This window comes from Rhincodon typus, chromosome 20 (genome assembly GCF_021869965.1).
Source record: "Rhincodon typus isolate 14 chromosome 20, sRhiTyp1.1, whole genome shotgun sequence".
Classification (NCBI taxonomy): domain Eukaryota; kingdom Metazoa; phylum Chordata; class Chondrichthyes; order Orectolobiformes; family Rhincodontidae; genus Rhincodon; species Rhincodon typus.
This window is the reverse complement of record NC_063351.1, coordinates 46,377,159-46,397,537: the sequence shown is the minus strand read 5'-3', so window position 1 is coordinate 46,397,537 and position 20,379 is coordinate 46,377,159. Positions and strand designations below refer to the sequence as shown.

General features: G+C 43.0%; 1 protein-coding gene across 1 annotated transcript in view; it reads right to left on the bottom strand.

Moving 5' to 3' along the window:
• Positions 1 to 959: 959 nt before the first annotated feature.
• Positions 960 to 20,379, bottom strand: part of hpse2 (heparanase 2) — a 301,179-nt gene continuing 281,759 nt past the window's right edge. The window contains exon 10 of the mRNA XM_048609227.1: positions 960 to 3,534. Within this exon, the coding sequence (XP_048465184.1) occupies positions 3,369 to 3,534 (166 nt within the window). The 3' untranslated portion in view covers positions 960 to 3,368. The remainder of the gene's footprint in view (positions 3,535 to 20,379) is intronic.

Below are 20,379 nucleotides of genomic sequence, written 5' to 3'. Positions count from 1 at the left end.
GAAAGGAGGAGGACGCACCCCCATCTACATCAATGGGGCGGAGGTTGAGAACGTCAAGTTCCTCGGAGAGACGATAACCAACAACCTGTCCTGGACTTCCCACATAGATGCGACAGTCAAGAAGGCACAACAATGCCTCTTCTTCCTCAGGCAGCTCAGGAAATTCGACATGTCCAAAAGGACCCTCATTAATGTTTACAGATGCACTATTGAAAGCATTCTGTCCAGGTGCATAACAGCCTGGTATAGCAACTGCTCTGTCCAGGACTGCAAGAAACTACAGAAAGTTGTGTGCACAGCCTAGATCACCATGGAAGCCAACCTCCCATCCATGGACTCCATTTACACTTCCATTGCCACGGAAAGGTGGCCAACATTATCAAAGACCCCTCCCACCCCAGTTAATGCTCTCCTACAACCTGTCCTGTCAGGCAGAAGATACAGAAGCTTGAACACGCACCAACAGGTTCAAGGACAACTTCTTTCCTGCCATTGCTAGACTGCTGAATGGACTGTCTAACTTCAAATAATGTTGATCTTGTTAATGTCGATCTTGCTTCATACACGTCCTGTGTGGTGTAACCTGTATGTCTCACTCTGTACAAGCACCCTATGATCTGTAGGCTATTGCTTACTATGATCTGCCTGTACTGCTCGCAAACAGAGCTTTTCAGTGTACTTCGGTACACGAGACTACAATAAATAAATCAAATCAAAACCTTAAGATCAGCTCAGAAATGGTTTGGATGCTGTGATATGTTTTTTTTCTTAGGTGGATAAAACAAGGTGGTATTCTTAATCAGGAAGTTGTGCGAGGCACTTCTGAAGCAGAACCTGCTTTATAATGATGCTGTGTGATATCAATGATTACATTACCTCTCTAAAGCAGAATAAAAGAAGATTTCAACAGTCCAAAGGTTTAATGTTTAGTCTTTATTTAAAAAAAAAGATTTGCATAATTTAATAGAACTTCAGCACCTTTAAGACAAAATAAAAATCGCCAGAAAAGTTCCGAGAACATGCTATATGGTATAGTGCTAAAAAAGTCCTGGATAAGGCAAGTATATGAGTTATAATCTCATGATGCTTCTTCATCTTTCAAAGATATATGAACATCTTAGTAAATACTTTTATAAGCAAGGCATCAAATATATTAAGTGTTGTTAATATCTTCTGTTTCTGGTACTGCTAATTACATTGTACTGTTGGACAATTTAACACGACATTTAAGTGATTAGCTGTACGTCACTACTGCATAATATTAAAATGCAAAGGAATACAAAACAAGGTAATGGGGCTAATGGGTAGACATTTGTAGGTACCTGGGATATGAACTTTGGAATATCAACTCTAGAGGTTATGTAGATTCATAAGGATTGGGATGAGACAAGTTCATACGTTTCACCCTGATGATAAAGAGTCTTATCAGATATGTGCTTCGCTTTCTGCCATTCAGTTGATTAGGTTTTCTTACTGAAGGGACTATTGAGGAATCAGTCGACCCTTCATTGATTCCCCCTTTTGTTTGGAACTGTCTATTAATACTAGATGGTTCTTCATTTCAGGTAAGGATTCAGTAGCAGGGGTGTTATTGGTGAGGGAGTGGACGGAAGGCGTGGGAGATATGGAATGGGAGAAGGGATGGGGATGGTGTGAAAGGAATAGAATCAGCATGGTATGAGAGGGATGGCATGGGATGGAGATTTAAAGACAGATTGTCACTAAATGTTCTGTTAATGAGTTATTCACTTCAGAAAGGAGTGAGAAAAGGAAGTCCAGCCTTTGCAGCTCCTTCCATTGTTTTTGGACTGACATTTGGGTCTCTCCCGAACCATTTATGTGCCAATTTACCCCTCCCAAAAGCTTTGTCACAGACGCTGTTGTGGGTCTGTGCAAATTGTTTAACTAATATAGTTTATTAATTCACCACAAGAAGCAAATCCCTTGTGGTAAATACCTCGTGGATGCGAGATGACAAGAACTTTTTCAAAATAGAAGAGGCAAAAGCAATTCAAGTATTCCGCCCCCCATCCCACAACAGAATGGAAATTGCTGTCCTAATTGATAAATTCACTGGCAATGTATTGGGATTCTGCCCTTTCGGTGGGGTGTTCTATCGTAGGTGAAGTTTATTTTTAAATGAGTCACAAGGATGGATCGATGCAGGGGAATGGTGGGGGTGGAATTCTCAATGCCTGTTCTATTTTGAACTTGGGAATTGTACAAATACTTCACAGAGAGAAAAGAAAGAATTCTTGGGCTATGGGAAAAGACCAGGTCAGTGAGACTTATTGGCCAGGCTGCATCCACAAACAGACAGAGACACAATGGGCCTTTTCTGTAATTGTATCATTCAGCGACATCCAGAAGAAAGGAAGAAAACAGCAATTGGATACTTGGATGGAATTCGTGCCAGTGTTTAATGCAGAGAATAATCCTGTACCACAAACTGCCTTCAGCAAACAATAAGGAGGTTATGAATGAGAGAAACACATTGCTTAGTCGCAGTACTTATGTGTTGCGATTCTGCCCATGCTATCTGATGGTGCTACCAAACCCCGGGATGGGACAACTATATGGCTAGTCACCCTCGTTACCGAGACAGCATGGCCATGCCCCGAATCAGGCTTCATTAATGCATATACCTTTCCAGAAGTGGTCAAATGGAGTTGGGCACAGTAGTGTAGGTGATTTGCTCAACATTGCTCTCACTTCTAACCTTACACCTCCCAACCTAAGGGTCCCTGCGACCAGTCAGAGCAACTGCCCAGTAGCAGTTGCTCCAGGCATGGGTTACTCAGTTATGCACAGAGGAAATGCTACGTTGAAACATCAGGGAAGCTGGTGATAAGTTAGTTTGCAAACGTGGAAACACATTTTCTTCCGTTTACACAGACCAGACGGACAATAGAAAAGTGACTAATTGGATGTTTTGAAGAGGTTACCAGGGATATTTGAGTCTGATTTGTGTTATCTGACTAGAAAAATAACTCTTCTGTACAGAAGGTGCCTGAGGCATTGTATAATGCAGTTCAGTTTTCACGTGTTGTCTGAGCAGTAAACATGCTGGGATGATGGTGCTGTTTTTTTAAAGGAAAGGTCATTCATTGAAGACGATTACAATTGCTGTAGCCTCTGAGCTGCTACCTGAAGCAGATAACAATGTGTCAAGCAAGATCGGGATCATGGAAGGGGAGGAAGGGGGGCTGCCGCTGTGTGGGGAGGAGGTGTGTAAGACGGGACATCACATTTTGAGCTTTCTGGGAGCCTTGAGGCCCTGTTTTCAGAGGGGTTTCAGACAGGAACGGAAATGGTCAGCTGTTTTTGTTTTACATTAATGTTCAAGACCAGGCATCTGGGCATCCTGGCTATCGGAATTTGCAAGACGGGGCGTTGGCATTCTTCACCACATAGAATCCAATGGAGAGAGGGGGAATTACCACAATTCTTCCAGCTCGGAGAGTTCGCGGTTTTAGTTCGGGAAATGTTTCATCGTCTACCATTAGTAGCGGCCGTCCATTCAGCTGCACAGACCTACGACAAAGCAAACCATGGTTATGAGGGTGCTTTTCATATACAGGGGTAATGGAGGCATTGGTCAATACCTCGGCTACCTCATCAAGAAAACAAAACCATTGCATTTATATAGCACTTTCCACAACAACAGGTGTCCCAAAGACATCCAATGAATTATTGTATTTTCTTCATTCCCACACAGGTCGTGGGTGTCACTGGCTGGGCCCAGCATTTATTGCCCGTCCCTAGTTGCCCTGGAGAAGGGGGCGGTGAGCTGCCTTCTTGAACCACCCGTAAGTGTATTTGCTGTAGGTTGACCCACAATGCCTTTACAGAGAAAATTCCAGGATGTTGACCCAATGACAGTGAAAGATCGACGACATATTGTCAAGTTGGGACGATGAGTGGGTTGGAGGGGAACTTGCAGGGGGTGGTGTTCCCATTATCTGCTGCCCTTGTCCTATGAGGTGGAAGTGGTCGAGGGTTTGGAAGGTGCTGGCTGAGGATCTTTGGTGAATTTCTGCAGTGCATCTTGTAGATAGTACACACTGCTGCTACTGAGCGTCGGTGGTGGAGGGAGTGGACATTTGTCCCTGTTATAATGTAGGAAATAGAGAAGTCAATTTGCATACTGTACACTTCTGCAAACAGTGAGGTGGTGATTAACAGATACTCTATTGTTTTAATGATGTTGGCTGGAGGATGAATGTTGGGAGATGACCCTGAAGAGTTTTCACCAACCTTAGAACGTAAGAACATAAAAAATAAGAGCAGGAGTAGGCCATCTGAGCCTGCTCCGCCCTTCAATCAGATCATGGCTGATCTTTTCGTGGACTCAGTTCCACCTACCCACCCGCTCACCATAACTTTTAATACCTTTATTCTTCAAAAATCTATCTATCTTTGCCTTAAAAACATTCAATGAGGTAGGCTCAACTGCTTCACTGGGCAGGGAATTCCACAGATTCACAACCCTTTGGTTGAAGAAATTCCTCCTTAACTCAGTCCTGAATCTGCTCTGCATTGTTTTGAGGCTATGCCCCCCCAAATTCTTCAAATAAATGCCATTGACATTTTTACAGGGAACGGGAGCTTGGTTTAATGTCTCACCCAAAGCATAGCACCTTCTGCAGTTTGACCCTCCCTGAGTGCTACACTGGAGGACTATCCTCATTTGGTGCTCATGTCACTGGAGTAGGATTTGAACTTACAATCTGCTCCACATTGGAGCTAAGGGTGTGGCTGCTGGAAGTGCAGCTAATATGTTATGGTTATGTTAGTACAGACATACAGTGTTAGAGGAGCACACACTTTGGAAGATGATAAATAGAAAAATTTGCCAGGAAGGATGATTTCATTCTGAAATTAGCAATAATTTGAGGCAGCCAGATGTTGCGGTGATCGAGCTGTGCAAATTTGGGATGGCATTGGTGTCTTTCTACAAACCAATCCCGTGACCTAGGTTTGAATTTTACAGGGTATATACTGGTCATTTCCACATGGCTGGCCTACAACCTAGCTCCAATAGCAGTAGCAGACACTCACAAGGACATTAGGACACACTTACTCTCAGGGTACAGATACACAAGCAAATTTTGGTTAATAGGGCCATAGGTAAAGTCACCATAGCCCCAGAGGTCTGCTCTCTTGTTCCAGAGAGGCGACTGGTGGTGAGTTTAACCTGAGGGCCACCATACTGTTAGTGTCATTGTACACCAGAAACCAGCTGTGCAGTCAACTGAGCTAACCTAATAAGGCTGGTCCCATCCTCACACACACACGCTCGCGCGCATGCGCGCGCGCATGCATGTGCACATACACACACGCACACACATAGACACACACGCACAGACACACAGACGTATACACACACACACAGACACAGACACACACACACACGCACGCACACACACACACACACACGCACACACATAGACACACGCACACACAGACACACAGATGTATACACACACACACATACACACACACTCATGTACACACACACATACACACACGCACACACAGACATACACACATACAAACACACACACACACACACACTCAAATAGGATGTAAACAGATGCACTACCTGTCGTAGCCTTTTCTGCACCATATACAAAGATTCCAAGGCTCCCAGCTTGTTCCAGTTTGGGAGGTTGATTTGTAGTTGTGGCATGAATCAATAGGCTAACTCTTTGATGATTGATCCAGTTTAGCAAAACTCTATGTCACCTCAAATTATTATCACTTAGCCTCAAATGCCAGTCAACTGAACTTGATCCCAGGATTTGCGGAACATTGAATGCCTGTTGGGTGGAACGTTGTGTGGTCGCTTATTCCATTGAAAAATGAATAAAAATTTCAAAAATGCAGGCTCGGCAGTGAAAGAATATACATCAGGTCAGGGAATGAGAAACTAGGTCAGTGGAATATAATATCAAACAGAGAGACAGCCAGCAGAGCCATAACATTGATGGTCAGCTCCAGGAGAGAAAATAAATAAGATCCAAAGATAGGCTGGGTGAATATACAAGGAGAAACTACAGTCATAACACCTCAAAAAGGTATCACATATGGTTTGGGCAGCACCTCAGCTATTTCTTCTATGAGGACTTTGTAGTAGATCTTAACTAACCTCAAAGTTGGTTCTTCTCTTCTGATTGCAGTACTTTGTCATACTGTTGAGATGTAGCAGTTATGTTACTGATCTGCTGAAGGGGCCCAGGCAAATAGGTCAGGCAGTATGAGAAACCATCATTTTGAATCCAGTTTTAAAAACCGGAGAAAGAAAAACTGGTATCGTTAAGGGTGAAAAAATCTGTCAGATTGTCATAAATCATAAGAACAAGAATTCCTATAGCGCAGAAAGAAGCCATTTGTGCCTTTGAGACTGCACTGACTCTCTGAAGAATATCCCACACAATCACCACTTTTACCATGGCTAACCTACATATCCCTGGATATTATGGGGCAATTTAGCACGGCCAATCCACCTAACCTGCATATCTTTGGACTGTGGGAGGAAACTGGAGCACCCAGATGAAGCCCACATAGAAACAGGGAAAACATACCAACTCCACGCAGATAGTCACCCAAGGATGCATTCGAACCCAGGTCCCTGTTGCTGTGAGGCTGCAGTGCTAATCATTGAGCCATCATCCCACCTGGTTTAAATATATTTCTTCAGAATCAAATTTTTCTTGGGCTATATTAAATCTGGCAAAAACTCATTAATAATTCCAACAATAATTTGGCCTGTCATGAGTTCCACAATCACAGCTCACATCTAATCTATACAGGTTATTAATGAAATTATTTACAGATTCTTCAGAATGCTGATCTCTTCTGTTAACTCTCACCCTTTTGGAAATCTATTTGTTCTAAGATTAAAGTAATTATCAAAAGCTGTTAGAACATCTTCAAAAACACCAGTAATTTTGTTATATTTAGTGATTAATAATGTCACCAGTCAAAAGATCTATTATATACAATATTGTGTTTATCTGTTTTACTAGACATTGAATAATTAATCTTGAAGAAATTCTGTATCTTTAGAACTGTTCTTTCCAGGATGTCCAATCATGTGTTCTTTTTGGCTCCTCTCCAACATGAAATCTTTGTGGCACAATCATTTTTCCTGACATTTTATCTAAATATGGTCAGTAATTACCATTGCTTTAAAGCTGTTTTAAATTTGTAGCATTTCAAAGTTGTTAGTAATCTATTGGATTTTAAGCTCTTAATCTTTCAGTATGTCAAATATTTTTTCATTCTCTTGTTTAAAATGTCTTCAGGCTTTTAAACTTTACATTATAACACACTATTTTTTTCTAATCAAGCTTAAAATTCTGTATTATGACAATATTGTCATCTTTTACTTCTTTTAAGCTTTTAAGTTCTGTTAAATGGCAATACTGTATCTCTGTCCTGCTTACTGGAGATTTTTCTGCCTAATGCAGTCCAGATGGAGTTTTCTTACTTTTTCAAGGGCACAATAAAAACCTATAAAGTTCTAACAGGACTGTACAGGGTAAATATAGGAAGGATGTTCCTGATGAGTGGGGAGTCCAGGACCAGGGATTACAGTCTAAGGATACAGGCTAGGCTATTTAGAACTGAGAACAGGAGAAATTTCTTCACCCATAGAGTGGTGATCCTGTGGAATGGTTGAGAAAGTAGTTGAGGCCAAATACTGAATGCTTTCAAGAAGGAGTTAGATACAGTTCTTAGAGCTAAAGGGATCTAAAGGTGTGGGGAGAAAGTAGGAAGAAGGTAATAAGTCAGAATGACAGAGCAGGCTGGAAGGGCTGAATGGCCTATTCCTACACCTATTTTCTATGCTTCTATGCTTTTAATTGGCTCATTCCCACCCTCCTTGGCCTAATACATAATGCAGATCCCTGTTCCTGATTTTTCTATATCTGTGACTTCAATGAATCTTCCCGCATAATCAGCCTAGGAGTTTAAATTATAGCAGTAAGGTTCATGATCACCTGGAAGTGCTCCTTCTTTGCTTCTTTCCTTTCCAGGTTGGTCGTTGCACTGTTCGTTTAAAGTTTCCTCTCTTTGCCGAAACTTTATGCACAGAGTTCCGAAATAGTTGCTTGCCAGACAGACCTCAAATTGGGATAGCCCCTACAGAACCTTCTTCTCAAAGGTCTCTGTATTTGCTAAGAGTGACTAGTCTTCACTCTCTTACTACCCCACACATCTCTCTTGATTCTCCTACTAGCTCTGAGGTGAAGTTTTCAGGTTGGAGTCATTCTTCTGTCCTGCTGCCCCACTACAATTGCCACAGACTGCTTCTCCGCACAACCTCTTCAAGCTGTTGACTGAATAACTGAAAACAATAATGGTTGTAAAGTGGGAAACCCATTTTCTCCTGAGTTGAGATAACAAGGTGTAGAGCTGGATGAACACAGCAGGCCAAGCAGCGTCAGAGCAGCAGGACTCGGGCCTGGACCCTTCTTCAGAAATGGGGGAGGGGAAGGGGATTCTGAAATAAATAGGGAGAGAGGGGGAGGCGGATGGAAGATGGATAAAGGAGCAGATAGCTGGAGAGGAGACAGACAGGTCAAAGAGGCGGGGATGGAGCCAGTAAAGGTGAGTGTAGGTGGGGAGTTAGGGTGGGGATTGGTCAGTCCAGGGAGGACGGACAGGTCAAGGAGGCGGGGATGAGGCTGGTAGGTAGGAGGTGGGTGTGGGGGTTGAGGTGGGAGGAGTGGATAGGTGGGATGAAGGACAGACAGGTTAGGGAGGTGGGGATGAGCTGGGCTGGTTTTGGGGTGCGGTAGGGGGAGGGGAGATTTTGAAGCTTGTGAAGTCCACATTGATAGCATTGGGCTGCAGGATTCCCAAGCGAAATATGAGATGCTGTTCCTGCAACCTTCGGGTGGCATCATTGTGGCACTGGAGGAGGCCCAGGATGGACATGTCGTCCAAGGAGTGGGAGGGGAGTTGAAGTGGTTCGCGACTGGGAGGTGCAGTCGTTTGTCGCAAAGTGGTCTCCAAGAGTTGAATGCTCTTTCTCACTGTTGATACTTTGAGGTGGCTAAGCAATGATCCCACCACTGATCACCATGGTGTATATCTGTGGAACTAATTATTGGCAGCTTTTGGTTGGGGTGGTGCATTACCATCGTATACTGATTCCAAAACGCTGTTTGGTTAGCAGTAGATAGAGGGTAAATGACTTGTGAGTCTTAATAAGAAGAGGAACTTGTCTTAGCAACAGTTTATTGCTTTTTGGTACAAGTTACACTGACGATTAGGCCTGTAAACTCAGACTATCAGGATTGAGAGATGACATGTCTGACATCAGGATGTCGAGCTAGACTCCTTGATTTACTTCCAAGACTGTGTAACATCATCAGATTGGATGGAGCCAAATGAGATTTCCAACATTCACCCTTTTGGAACCTTACACAACAGGACTTAGGTGAAAGAAGATACAGCTACAGCATCTATTCAACCTAGGAGAAAAGTTTTCAGAAGAAAATGCATTTACCACTTTATGAACATTGTTGCATTCAGATACTCAGTCAGTGGATCTGAGTGGCTAAGCAGAAAGCAGTGAGTAACAGTCGTGGAGGGAAGACTAAGACAGAAGTAGTATTCCAGGCTGAAACCTTCATCTCAGAACTAGTGAGAGATAAAAGAGATGACGATGCAGAGTAGGCCAATCAGAAGAATGGAGAGACAGGAAGTTATAATTCTCATAGTGGTTAACAAAGATAACAAAGGCTTTGAGTGGATTCTTGAAAATATTCAGTTTGGTGGAGCTAAACCAGGTGCCAATGTAGGTCAGTGAGGAGAATAGGTACATGGTAGGGGTATATGGAAAGTAATGGTTAGGCCGCTATCAAGGAGAAGATGGAATTTCCAAATTAGGATTTGACAAACGAAGGATTAACGTTCTATCATCAAATTTGCTGAGGCAGACACAGAGGTGGAAATTGTGACGGAGATGAAATCTGGTCAGAAACTCAGCCTGGAGTCAAACAGGAGGCGAGGATTATGAATAGCCTGGTCAGCAACTGATGACCATTTTACTCAAAGTTCCTTGGAGGGTCCGATGTCATAATCTCTCTGACAATGCACCCTTGCTTTACCATGTTAAAGGTGCTAAGTAAATGCAAGCAATTGTTGTTTAGAAAATTGAGTGGCAAGAGTTTAGAGTTCCCCAATGTTGTTGCACTATCAACAATGGGTAAGAGAATATTGACATCATTTATTAGAAAAAGAGATTAATGTGGTATGGTGCAGAGAAAGTCCAAGTAATATTTGGCACTCACTGTTGGACAGCTGGGTATGTACTTATCCAATTTATTTACCAGCAGTGGAAGAATTTGATTTTTTTTATTAGTTTTGTGTGTTGTGTAGCATTGAGTCTTGAAGGGGCACAGAAGGCCATATGGTGACAATTTAAGAATAATTCCAGTCACCGCAATTTACTCAGGTCTAAGCGAAAGCTGTTATACAAGTCTATCAGTTGCTAAGGGGATGTGATGGGCTTTGAAAACTTTGTTAACCACTTCATATAATCATTTGGTGACACTGAAGAACTCAACACACCGCTGACAGCTGTCCTCGGTTCATTTGTCGCTCTAATGTCTTACCAATCAGAGGCAACCTGCCTTGTTTAAATTTAAACCAAGCATTGCAGTTAACTGTCAGTCATCACCTAACAGATGCATTCTCCACGGCAATGCTTTTACCAACCAAAGTTCACTTACTACCCAATTGGAACATCTTTCTCATGCAGTATAAAAATACTGTTTTCTGTTTACATTTTAATTTCCTGAAAATTGTTCAATCCGCACAAGCTAGCGTTGACAACATGGGACGTTTTCAATTTAACCATTTCACCAGGACACCTAGCACAGAGGAATTCTGTTTAGAAGCCAAGGCTGCAATCGGACATTCTCAGTCCAGGTAAGTGGGGGCTGAAAGGTTCTGGTTTAAAGAGCTGATGCATGCTGGCATCTCTGAGGCCACCTTCAGAGGTGTGAAAGGGCCCAAGAGCAATTGATGTGACTATGTCATAGCATCTGCATGATAAAACATTAACTGTGGATTCAGTTTAGAGTCTCCAGCACAAGACCTGGATTGCCAAACAAAGAGACCTTGGGTTGCAGATTCATTACACTGGAGTTGCAGGAAGACAGGGTGGTGAAGAATGCTTCTAACACGCTTGGCTGCATTGTGTAAAGGAGTTGGGAAGTCATGTTGCGGCTGTACAGTACATTGGTAAGGCCACTTTTGGAATACTGAGTTCAATTCTGGTCTCCCTGCTATAGGAAAAATATTGTTAAACTTGAAAGGGTTCAGACGTCGCTAGGGTAGGAGGCTTTGAGCTATAGGGAGAGGTTAAATAGGCTGGGGCTATTTTCCCTGGCGTGTCAGAGGCTGAGGGGTGACCCTATAGAAGTTTATAAAATCACGAGAGGCATAGATAGGGTGAATAGACAAGATCTTTTCCCAGGGTAGGGGAGTCCAAAACTAGAGGGCATAGGTTTAAGGAGAGAGGGGAAAGATCTAGAAAGGACCTAAGGGGCAACATTTTCACGCAGAGGTGGTGCATGTATGGAACAAGCTGCCAGAGGAAGTGGTGGAGGCTGGTACAATTACAGCATTTAAAAGGTATCTGGATGGATACATGAATAGGAAGGGTTTAGAGGAATATGGGCCAAATGCTGGCAAATTGGACTAGATTAAATTTAGGATATCTGGTCAGCATGGACGAGTTGGACCAAAGGGCCTGTTTCCGTGCTGTACATCTCTATGACTCCATGACACTGTTGTGCCATACTGAGAGTGCTGCACTGTCAGAGGTGCCGCATTCTGGGTGAGATGTCAAACCCAAGCCTCAATTGCTCTTTAAGGCAGACTTCATAGATCCCACTTTATCAAAGAAGAGTAGCTTTAGTTCCCTTTGGCCTCCTGGCATAATATTTATATCTCAACTGAAGTGAAGAGAAACAAATGACATGCAATTATCACTTTGCTGCTTGCTTTTTCATTTTGTACGTTTGAACAGTGACTGCACTTGAAAAGTGCTTCACTTGTTGTAAAGTACTTTGTGACATCCTGAAATCATTAGCAAATTAGAAAGTTAGAACTGCAAGCATGTCTTTGTTTTAACAGTAACTATACAACGCAGCAGTTTGAAAAAACAATCCATAGGATTTCCACTGTTACACTCAGAAAGGTCAACAGATTTCAACCTACTTCCCTACTCCTTGTTATTCTTCCTTCTGACCCTGGGGAACTGAACAGCAAGAGGCAGTATTTACACTGCGCTCTGCAGATTGGTTCCCATTTTGTTAAGGGTGAGGGAGAAGGGGTGAGGAAAATGAGTGTTTGCATATGACACGGACTCAGGATGCACGACACCAAAATGGGTCCGTGAGTGTACCCTGCAACATCTCAGTCAGAAATCACACGACACCAGCTTGTAGTCCATCAGGTTTATTTGGAATCACAAGCCTTCGGAGCACTGCTCCTTTGTCAGGTGACTTTGACTTTGTCCACCCAAGTCCAACACCGGCACCTCTACATCATGTTTGATTCCTGACCTGTTTCCACAAACTAATTTCAGCCAAGTCTGCCTGTCAAGTTTTCCAGATTAAACTTCAACGTCCCAGAGTTGGAGATAAAGATGAAACATTGGCTGCATATTGGCTCCACTGCCACAGGCTCAGGAAATTGAGCATTTTTATATTGGAGTGGAGAACGCCTGAGAGGGAAATAAACTCATTAAAGATCAGGAAGTCAAAGAGGGCAAGATTATTTCTGCTGATTGATTTCCCCCTTACCTCACTGCTAAGTGGGACAGAAACCAAATTTCCCAGTCCCCACAAAGGATTTCCAAGGGAACAGGAAATGCAGGGAGGAGGGTAGGGATGGTATAGTGGGAATGTCACTGGATTAATAATCCATGATACCCAAAAATATTCTGAGGGAATTCGTTCCAATCCCACCAGTGAAATGTGAATTTCATAAAAACCTGGTATTAGAAGCTAGTCCAATAGTGACCCAGTATGCAATAAATGCACCCTAGCCAGTGAAGACCTATCTAATGAATTAAAACATTATTGAATAGAAAATTAGATGTATAATTTGTTTTTATTTCTACATGGGATGTAGACAGCATGCCCATTCCCTTGAACTGAAGCTAGGCCAATTCAATAGAGCATTTGAGAGACAACCACATTGTTGTGGGTCTGGACTCACATATAGGCCAGGCCACGTAAGGATGGCAGATTTCCCTCCCTAAAGGATGTGAGTGAACCCAATAGGTTTTCTTCAACCAATGATGATTATCATGGTTATCATTACTAATACTAACTTTATCTTCTAGATTTAATAAAAAGATATGGTGACAGATCAGGGCTGGGGGTGGGGTGGGGGAGGGCAGAGTGAATTTAACACTGAAGTAATTGAGGCCTACAGCAGAGAAAAAGGCTCTTTGGCCCTTCATGTCCACACTGGTAAAAAAAAACTACCAATAGAATGGGAACTATTCTAATCCCATTTTCCAGCACTTGTGTAAGATCTCCAGTTAAAGAGTCTGTACAGCTCAATGGACTGAAGAATTTGCGATACTGTAACCTCTGTGAACGTTGTTGTGTGAGTGCCATGTGAATAATGGACAAAGGCTGTGTTTAAAAGCATGGCCAATGAGTTCCAAATGGGTGAGAACATACACCACCCACAACAAACAGTTTGTTTCAGCTTATGGGCCTTTCCACTCTCAACACCCTACAATAATGTGGTTAACAGAATTAAAGGCAATGACTGATTACTAATATGTTACCCTGTTGATGTGTAGGCTACATCTAAACCCAGAGACTCCTTAAAGGCCTTTAGAGATCCTCTTTGAACAGTATCCTACCACAAATTTCCTCCCATTTTGATTCAAGCATGTTAGTTCATGTTTGCTTGATTGTATGGTAGTACTCTGATAGAGTACGCCTCTTCTGCCAGTTTGGATAATGTAAGTCAGCTATTTACTATAGAGGACATCACAATTAATCAGATCATATCCACAACTAATTCTTACACGTCTCATAACAAACCTATGCATGTTTGGAACATAGGAACATGAGTAGGCCTCTGCCCCTTGAGCCTATTCTGCCATTCAATCACGGCAGCCTGACTCTATTTACCTGCCTTTGGCTCATATCCCTTAAGACAAAAATTTCACATTTCACATACCCTTTAACAAAAAAATTATCTACCTCAGATTTAAAACCAACAACAATTCTCATTGTCGTTTGTGGAAGAGCGTTCCAAATCTCTCCCACCCTTTGTGTGCAGAAGTGCTTCCTAACATCTCTCCTGTATGATCTGGCCCTAATTCTCAGACTATGCCCCCTGGTTCTAGAATCCCCAACCAGTGGAAATAGTTTATTGATTGATTGAATTTTTATTTTCACGTGTACTAAAATATAGTGAAAAGCTTTGTTTATGAGTGGTACAGGCAGATCACAGCAAACAAAGGATGTGCAGATTAAAAAGACGTAGAGTCATACAGGTTACATTGCAGGTTACATTATTTGGGGCTGGAGTCCATTCAGCAGTCTGCCAATGGCCAGAAAGAAGCTGTTCCTGAACCTGCTGGTGCGTGTGTTGAGGTTTCTGTATCTTCTCCGTGACGGAATACGTTGTAGGAGATCATTACCAGGGTGCAATGGGTCTTTGATGATGTTGGCCACCTTTCCATGGCAGCAAACCATGTAAATGCAGTCCATGGATGGGAGACAACAAGGTGCAGAGCTGGATGAACACAGCAGGCCAAGAAGGGTCTAGGCCCGAAACGTCAGCCTTCCTGCTCCTATGATGCTGCTTGGCCTGCTGTGTTCATTCAGCTCTGCACCTTGTTGTCTCGGATTCTCCAGCGTCTGCAGTTCCTACTAACCATGGATGGGAGGTTGGTTTCTGTGATGGTCTGGGCTGTACACACCATTTCTGTAGTTTCTTACGGGCTTGGACAGAGCAGTTGCCATACCAGGCCATTATGCACCCGGACAGTACGCTTTCAATGGTGCATCTGTAGGAGTTGGTGAGGGACCTTATGGACATGCCAAATTTCCTGAGCCGCCTGAGGAAGAAGAGGCGTTGTTTGCCTTCTTGACTGTCACATTTACGTGGGAAGTCCAGGACAGATAGTCGGTTATTGTCACTCTGAGGAACTTGATGCTCTTCACCCTCTCAACCTCAGTGCTGTTGATGCAGATGGGGGCGTGTTCTCCTCCTTTCTTTCTGAAATTAGTGATCAGTTCTTTAGTTTTGCCGACGTTGAGAGACAGATTGTTTTCATCGCACCACATCACTGAGCCTCTATCTCCTTTCTGTATTTTGACGCTTCTTTGTTAGATATCCGTCCCACTACGGTGGTGTCGTCAGCGAACTTGTAGATGGCTTTCATTTGGAATTTGGCAACACAGTCGTAGGTATACAGGGAGTACATTAGGGGCCTGAGGACGCATCCTTAGGGGGCTCCAGTGCTGAGTGTTATTGTGGAGGAGGTGCAGTTACCTATCCTCTCTGATTGTGGCCCATGGGTCAGAAAGCTGAGGATCCAGTTATCTTTATCTATCATCTTTTCCTGTCAATATCTTGAAGACTTTGGCCAGATCAGCCCTAAATTCTCAAGAAAACAGGCCTAAATTGTATAATCTCTCCTCATAAATTAACCCCTGAAGTGCAGGTATCATACTAGTAAACCTATATTATACTCCCTCCAAGACCAATCCATCCTTCCTAAGGTGTAGTAGCCAGTTCTGCACAAAGCACTCCAAGTGGGATCTAGTGTATACTGCAGCATTAATTCTGCATCCTTGTACTCCAGTCCTCTAGATATAAGTGAATGGGGATGAAGATCAGTTAAGGTTCTTACAATTTTGGGACATAGGCATCACCGGCTGGGCCAGTATTTGTTGCCCATCCCTCAGTGCCCCAGAGAATGTGGCAGTGAGCTATCATCCTGAACCAGTGTGGTTGTGCCACGACCTAGACCCTCTGATTACCTTGAGGGTAAGACAGGTGATGAACTGCTTTTTTCAAGCTTAATAGCTGCCTCCAGGATTTGGAGGGGGCAAGGATGGCAGGAGTTAGGAATGGAAGGATCAACAATAACTTGCATATAGAAATGCCTTTCACATTGTAAAACATCCTAAGGTGCTTCACCTCAGCAAAATGCTGGACTGGACTACACAAGGGGATATTAGGAGAGGCAAATGCTTGATTTGAAGAGGGAAGTTTACGGAAGCAACTTAAAGGAGGAGAGGGAAGATGGCAAGAGGGAATTCCGGAATTTGGGAACCGGATAGCTGAAGTCATGGCCACCCTTTGTGGGATGATGAATACAGAACTGGGCTTTGGGGGTTTGGAGGGGGATTAGTTGGTGAGGAATGGGTTTGGTGCCAAACAGTTCATGGTTAGAAATCTAAGAGATCTTTTGTGAGGTAGGTTACGGAGACTGGGCAAGGCCAGAGAAGGGTTTGAATATCAGGATGAAAGTCTTAAATTTGAGACATTTCCAGATAGGAAGATAGTGAAGGAAATCAGAGGTGTGCAGTATCATAAAGCTCAGGTTAATCGTGTGGATAGATTCCCTGCTGATCTTCATTTAAAGGAAAGATGGTCAACCAACTGGAATTCTCCTCCTGACATTAGTTTGCAGTTACACATTAGCACAAAGTGCTTTGAAATACTTCGCTAAGCACAAAATTACGTTTTAATTGAGGTCTTTAAGTCGACTTTACAAAAGTTGCATTTATGAAGATTCCTCATCGAGAAATCTTTTATGGAATTGTATTTTAGAGTTGTCCCACCCTGGGAATAACTATTTACAACAAACAAATTTTCCCTAAATGATGACAATTAGTAAATAGGCATTGATGACTTATGAATCTACCACTTAAACTTGACTGTTTTCAAATCCCCTGTCCCCCTTCATAAACAGACATACAAAACCAGGCATGACAAGGATATTACAGGTTAAAAATAAACAGAGGAACACTGTTCAATAACACTAGTCTGGTCCACACAATTTGATGTGTTTCTTTCTCTCTCTACCATTCAATTCCTTTTTAATTCTCTGCTATTTGCTGCAACGCAAGTTTGTTCACACACCAATGCTCTCTTTCATTCACTGATTGAGAATCTGTCCTTTCACTGTGTCTGAAGGCATTTTATTCCTCCTTCAATACAGGATTTTCATAAAAAGATGAAGAGAAGACAGCTAACCATTCTTGGAAATTTTTAGTACCTCCACGCAGGACAGAAAAGAGAGACAAAGATATTTGGGTGCTTTTCTGGCTGCAAGTCAGATGGTTCTCTGCTAACACTGTCCCCACACAAGCCATGATCAACTGGTCAGGAGCCTGTGAGGATCTTACCAAATGCACCTCATTAACTACCTTCAAGACCTTACAGTGTCCCTCACATTTGATTCCATCCCCACCATCCCACATGCCATTCCCAGAACAACTCACTACTCACTGGATATCAGCTAACATCACCCCTTGCATCCACACCGCCTTTGAAAGCCCAAACGGCGTCAGTCCTAAGCTGCTCTCATTCAATACAGTTCACAATACGGCAGAAATGGCCACGGCAGACAGCAAACTGCGCAACATTCAGCTCCGCACCCCTTCACAGACAGCTCCCTGATTCTGACCACCCTGAACACTAACTGTTTCCAAGGCCCTGGGCTGGAATGGGAGATTGCTCTTCGCTCAATGTACCAGATTTCCTGACTGAAACCTATCTCCCATGGATGGAGACTTCCATGCTGAGAATTTGGTTTCTTTGGCAAAATACGAAGCTGTGTATTAAAATGAGGTGAGTCATGGAGTTAGTGAGGTGTTTAACAAGCAATAACCCCTCACCTGATGACTTAACACTGCCTGGCGAGAAACTGGCCTCTCCACTTAGAAAAAGCTGCGGCGAGATGCTCCTGACATCGAGGTTGGTCTCGCTGGATTTTTTGTTTGAATCTACAACAAATCTCGCCACAACTTTGAGGGGAAAGCAGGAGTACAGTCACCTTAGAGTTCACATGCATGGTTCTCTAAAGGTGGCCAGGCAAGCTGTATCAGTTGTTAAGAAGGTTTATAAGATATTCCTATCTTATGCAAATAGAGGTATAGTGTATAAAAGCAAGGAAGTGATGCTGCACCTCTACAAATCATTGGTCAGACCACATTTTGAGCATTGTATTCAGTTTTGGGCACCTTATTAAGGAAGGATGTTAAAGCCCTGGAGAGAGTTCAAAGGAGATTTACCAGAATGATACCAAGAATGAGGGATTTTAGGTGCAAGGAAAATTTAGAGAAATTGGGCTTATTCTCCTTGGAGCAGAGAAGATTAAGACGTGACCTTATTGAAGTGTTCAAAGCTATAAATAATTTTGACGGGGCAAAGAACGATATTCTATTTCCACCATATGGTATGTCAGTAACTGGGGATCATAATTTCAAGATGTCAGCAAGAAAGCCAAGAGTGAGATGAGGAGAAATTTCTTTACTCAGAGAGTTGTAAGGATTTGGAATACGCTGCCTTGGGAGAGTGGCGGAGTAGGTTTCAAAAGAGAGCTGGATACATATTAGAAAGGGATGAATGTTAAGGGGCTATGGAGATCGCAAGTCATAAAGTCACAGGAAACAGACCCTACGTTCCAACTCATCCATGCCGACCAGATTTTTGGTATGATCTGCCTGTATAGCATGCAAAACAACACTTTTCACTGTACCTCAGTACATGTGACAACAATAAATCAAATCGAATCAAATCAAACTAAACTAGTCCCACCTGCCTGCATTTGGCCAAGATCCCTCAAAACCTTTCCTATTCACATACCTATCCAAATTTACATGTTGTAACTGTACCTCTATCCATCACTTCCTCTGGTAGTTCTTTCCACACATGAGCCACCCTCTGTGTGGAAAAGTTGGAGAATGGGACAAGCTGGGAGCCAACACAGACGTGATGGGTCGAATGGTCTCCTTCTGTACTGTAAAATTCTATGATTCTACAGCTCATGTCACTCAGATCCCTATAACCTTCTGTCCATGGTCTTTCCAGAACAGAGAGCTGTTGGAGGGTACCAGGGGTCCCTGTTCCAGTAGCAGGTTTCTTCAGTATCAGAAAGTATAAAAAGTAGTTGAGAGCATTCAGGGATAGGTACAGGGTCTGCAAACGTGAGGGCAGAGATCACTCTCTCAGATAAACTGTGCAGACTATGGGTGAGGTGACACTGTCAGGTTCAGGCCTGGTAGGAAAGTTTGGACTTCCTTCGCTCTCACATTAACTATTTTTCCCTTGGGTCCCTACAAGTCACACAATTAAACTTTCATTGCAGTGGGAATTGTTTGAAAATCCTGCTGGGGTTTCCTGACAGGCACACACTGAGGCTGACTGTTCACTAGAGCCGTTATGACATTGATCAGGACCCAATGATGGCGATGTCAGAAATTGCTGGAGAAACTCAGCAGATCTGGCAGGATCTGTAGAGAGAGAAACTGAGTTAATTTTTCGAATCCAATGTGACTAACATTTTTTTCTCTCTCCACTGATGCTGCCAGACCTGCTGAGCTTCTCCAGCAATTTCTGTTTTTATTCCTAATGTAGATGTAGTGGTGATGTTGTCAGACGTGTAATCTAGACCTCCCCCCGCCTCCACCATCACCAACACCACCGTCAATGCCAAGGCTAATGCTCTCGGAACATAAATTCAATCCCACTATTACAGGTGGTGAAACTTAAGTTCAATATTTGAAGAAACTTTGGAATTAAAAGCGAGTCTGATGGAGTCCATTGTTGATTATTGTGAAAAAAAAACGCCCATCTGATTCATGAATATCCTTTAGGGAAAGAAATCTGTCATCCATACACGGGCTGACCTACATGTGACTCCTGACCCACAGCAATGTGGTTGACTGTTCTCTCTGAAATGGCCCAGAAAGCCACTCAGTTTTTTGGCATCAGATACCAGCCTAGCCGGTGATGACTACATCCCACACTAGCATAAAGGGACATCAATGTTGGTAGGAGACACTTACATCATTAAAACACACAGAAATGAAATTCTGTGTGTTGGTGGGGGGGGTCAATAAAAGTCACCATTCTTCTCTGCTAATTCACTGCTCATTGGGTCGGAGTTTTAACTCTTTGCAATGGATGGAACAGGACAATGTCCGATTGGCCATTGGTTGGGCACCAGGAAGTGAGTGATTAAACACCACATTTATTGTAACAATACAGAGTGACACTCTTTGCAGTGAGGCAGAAAGAGATAAAGAAGCACAAGGAGGGAGATGGAGAGAGAGAGAAAGCAGGAACTGCAGATGCTGG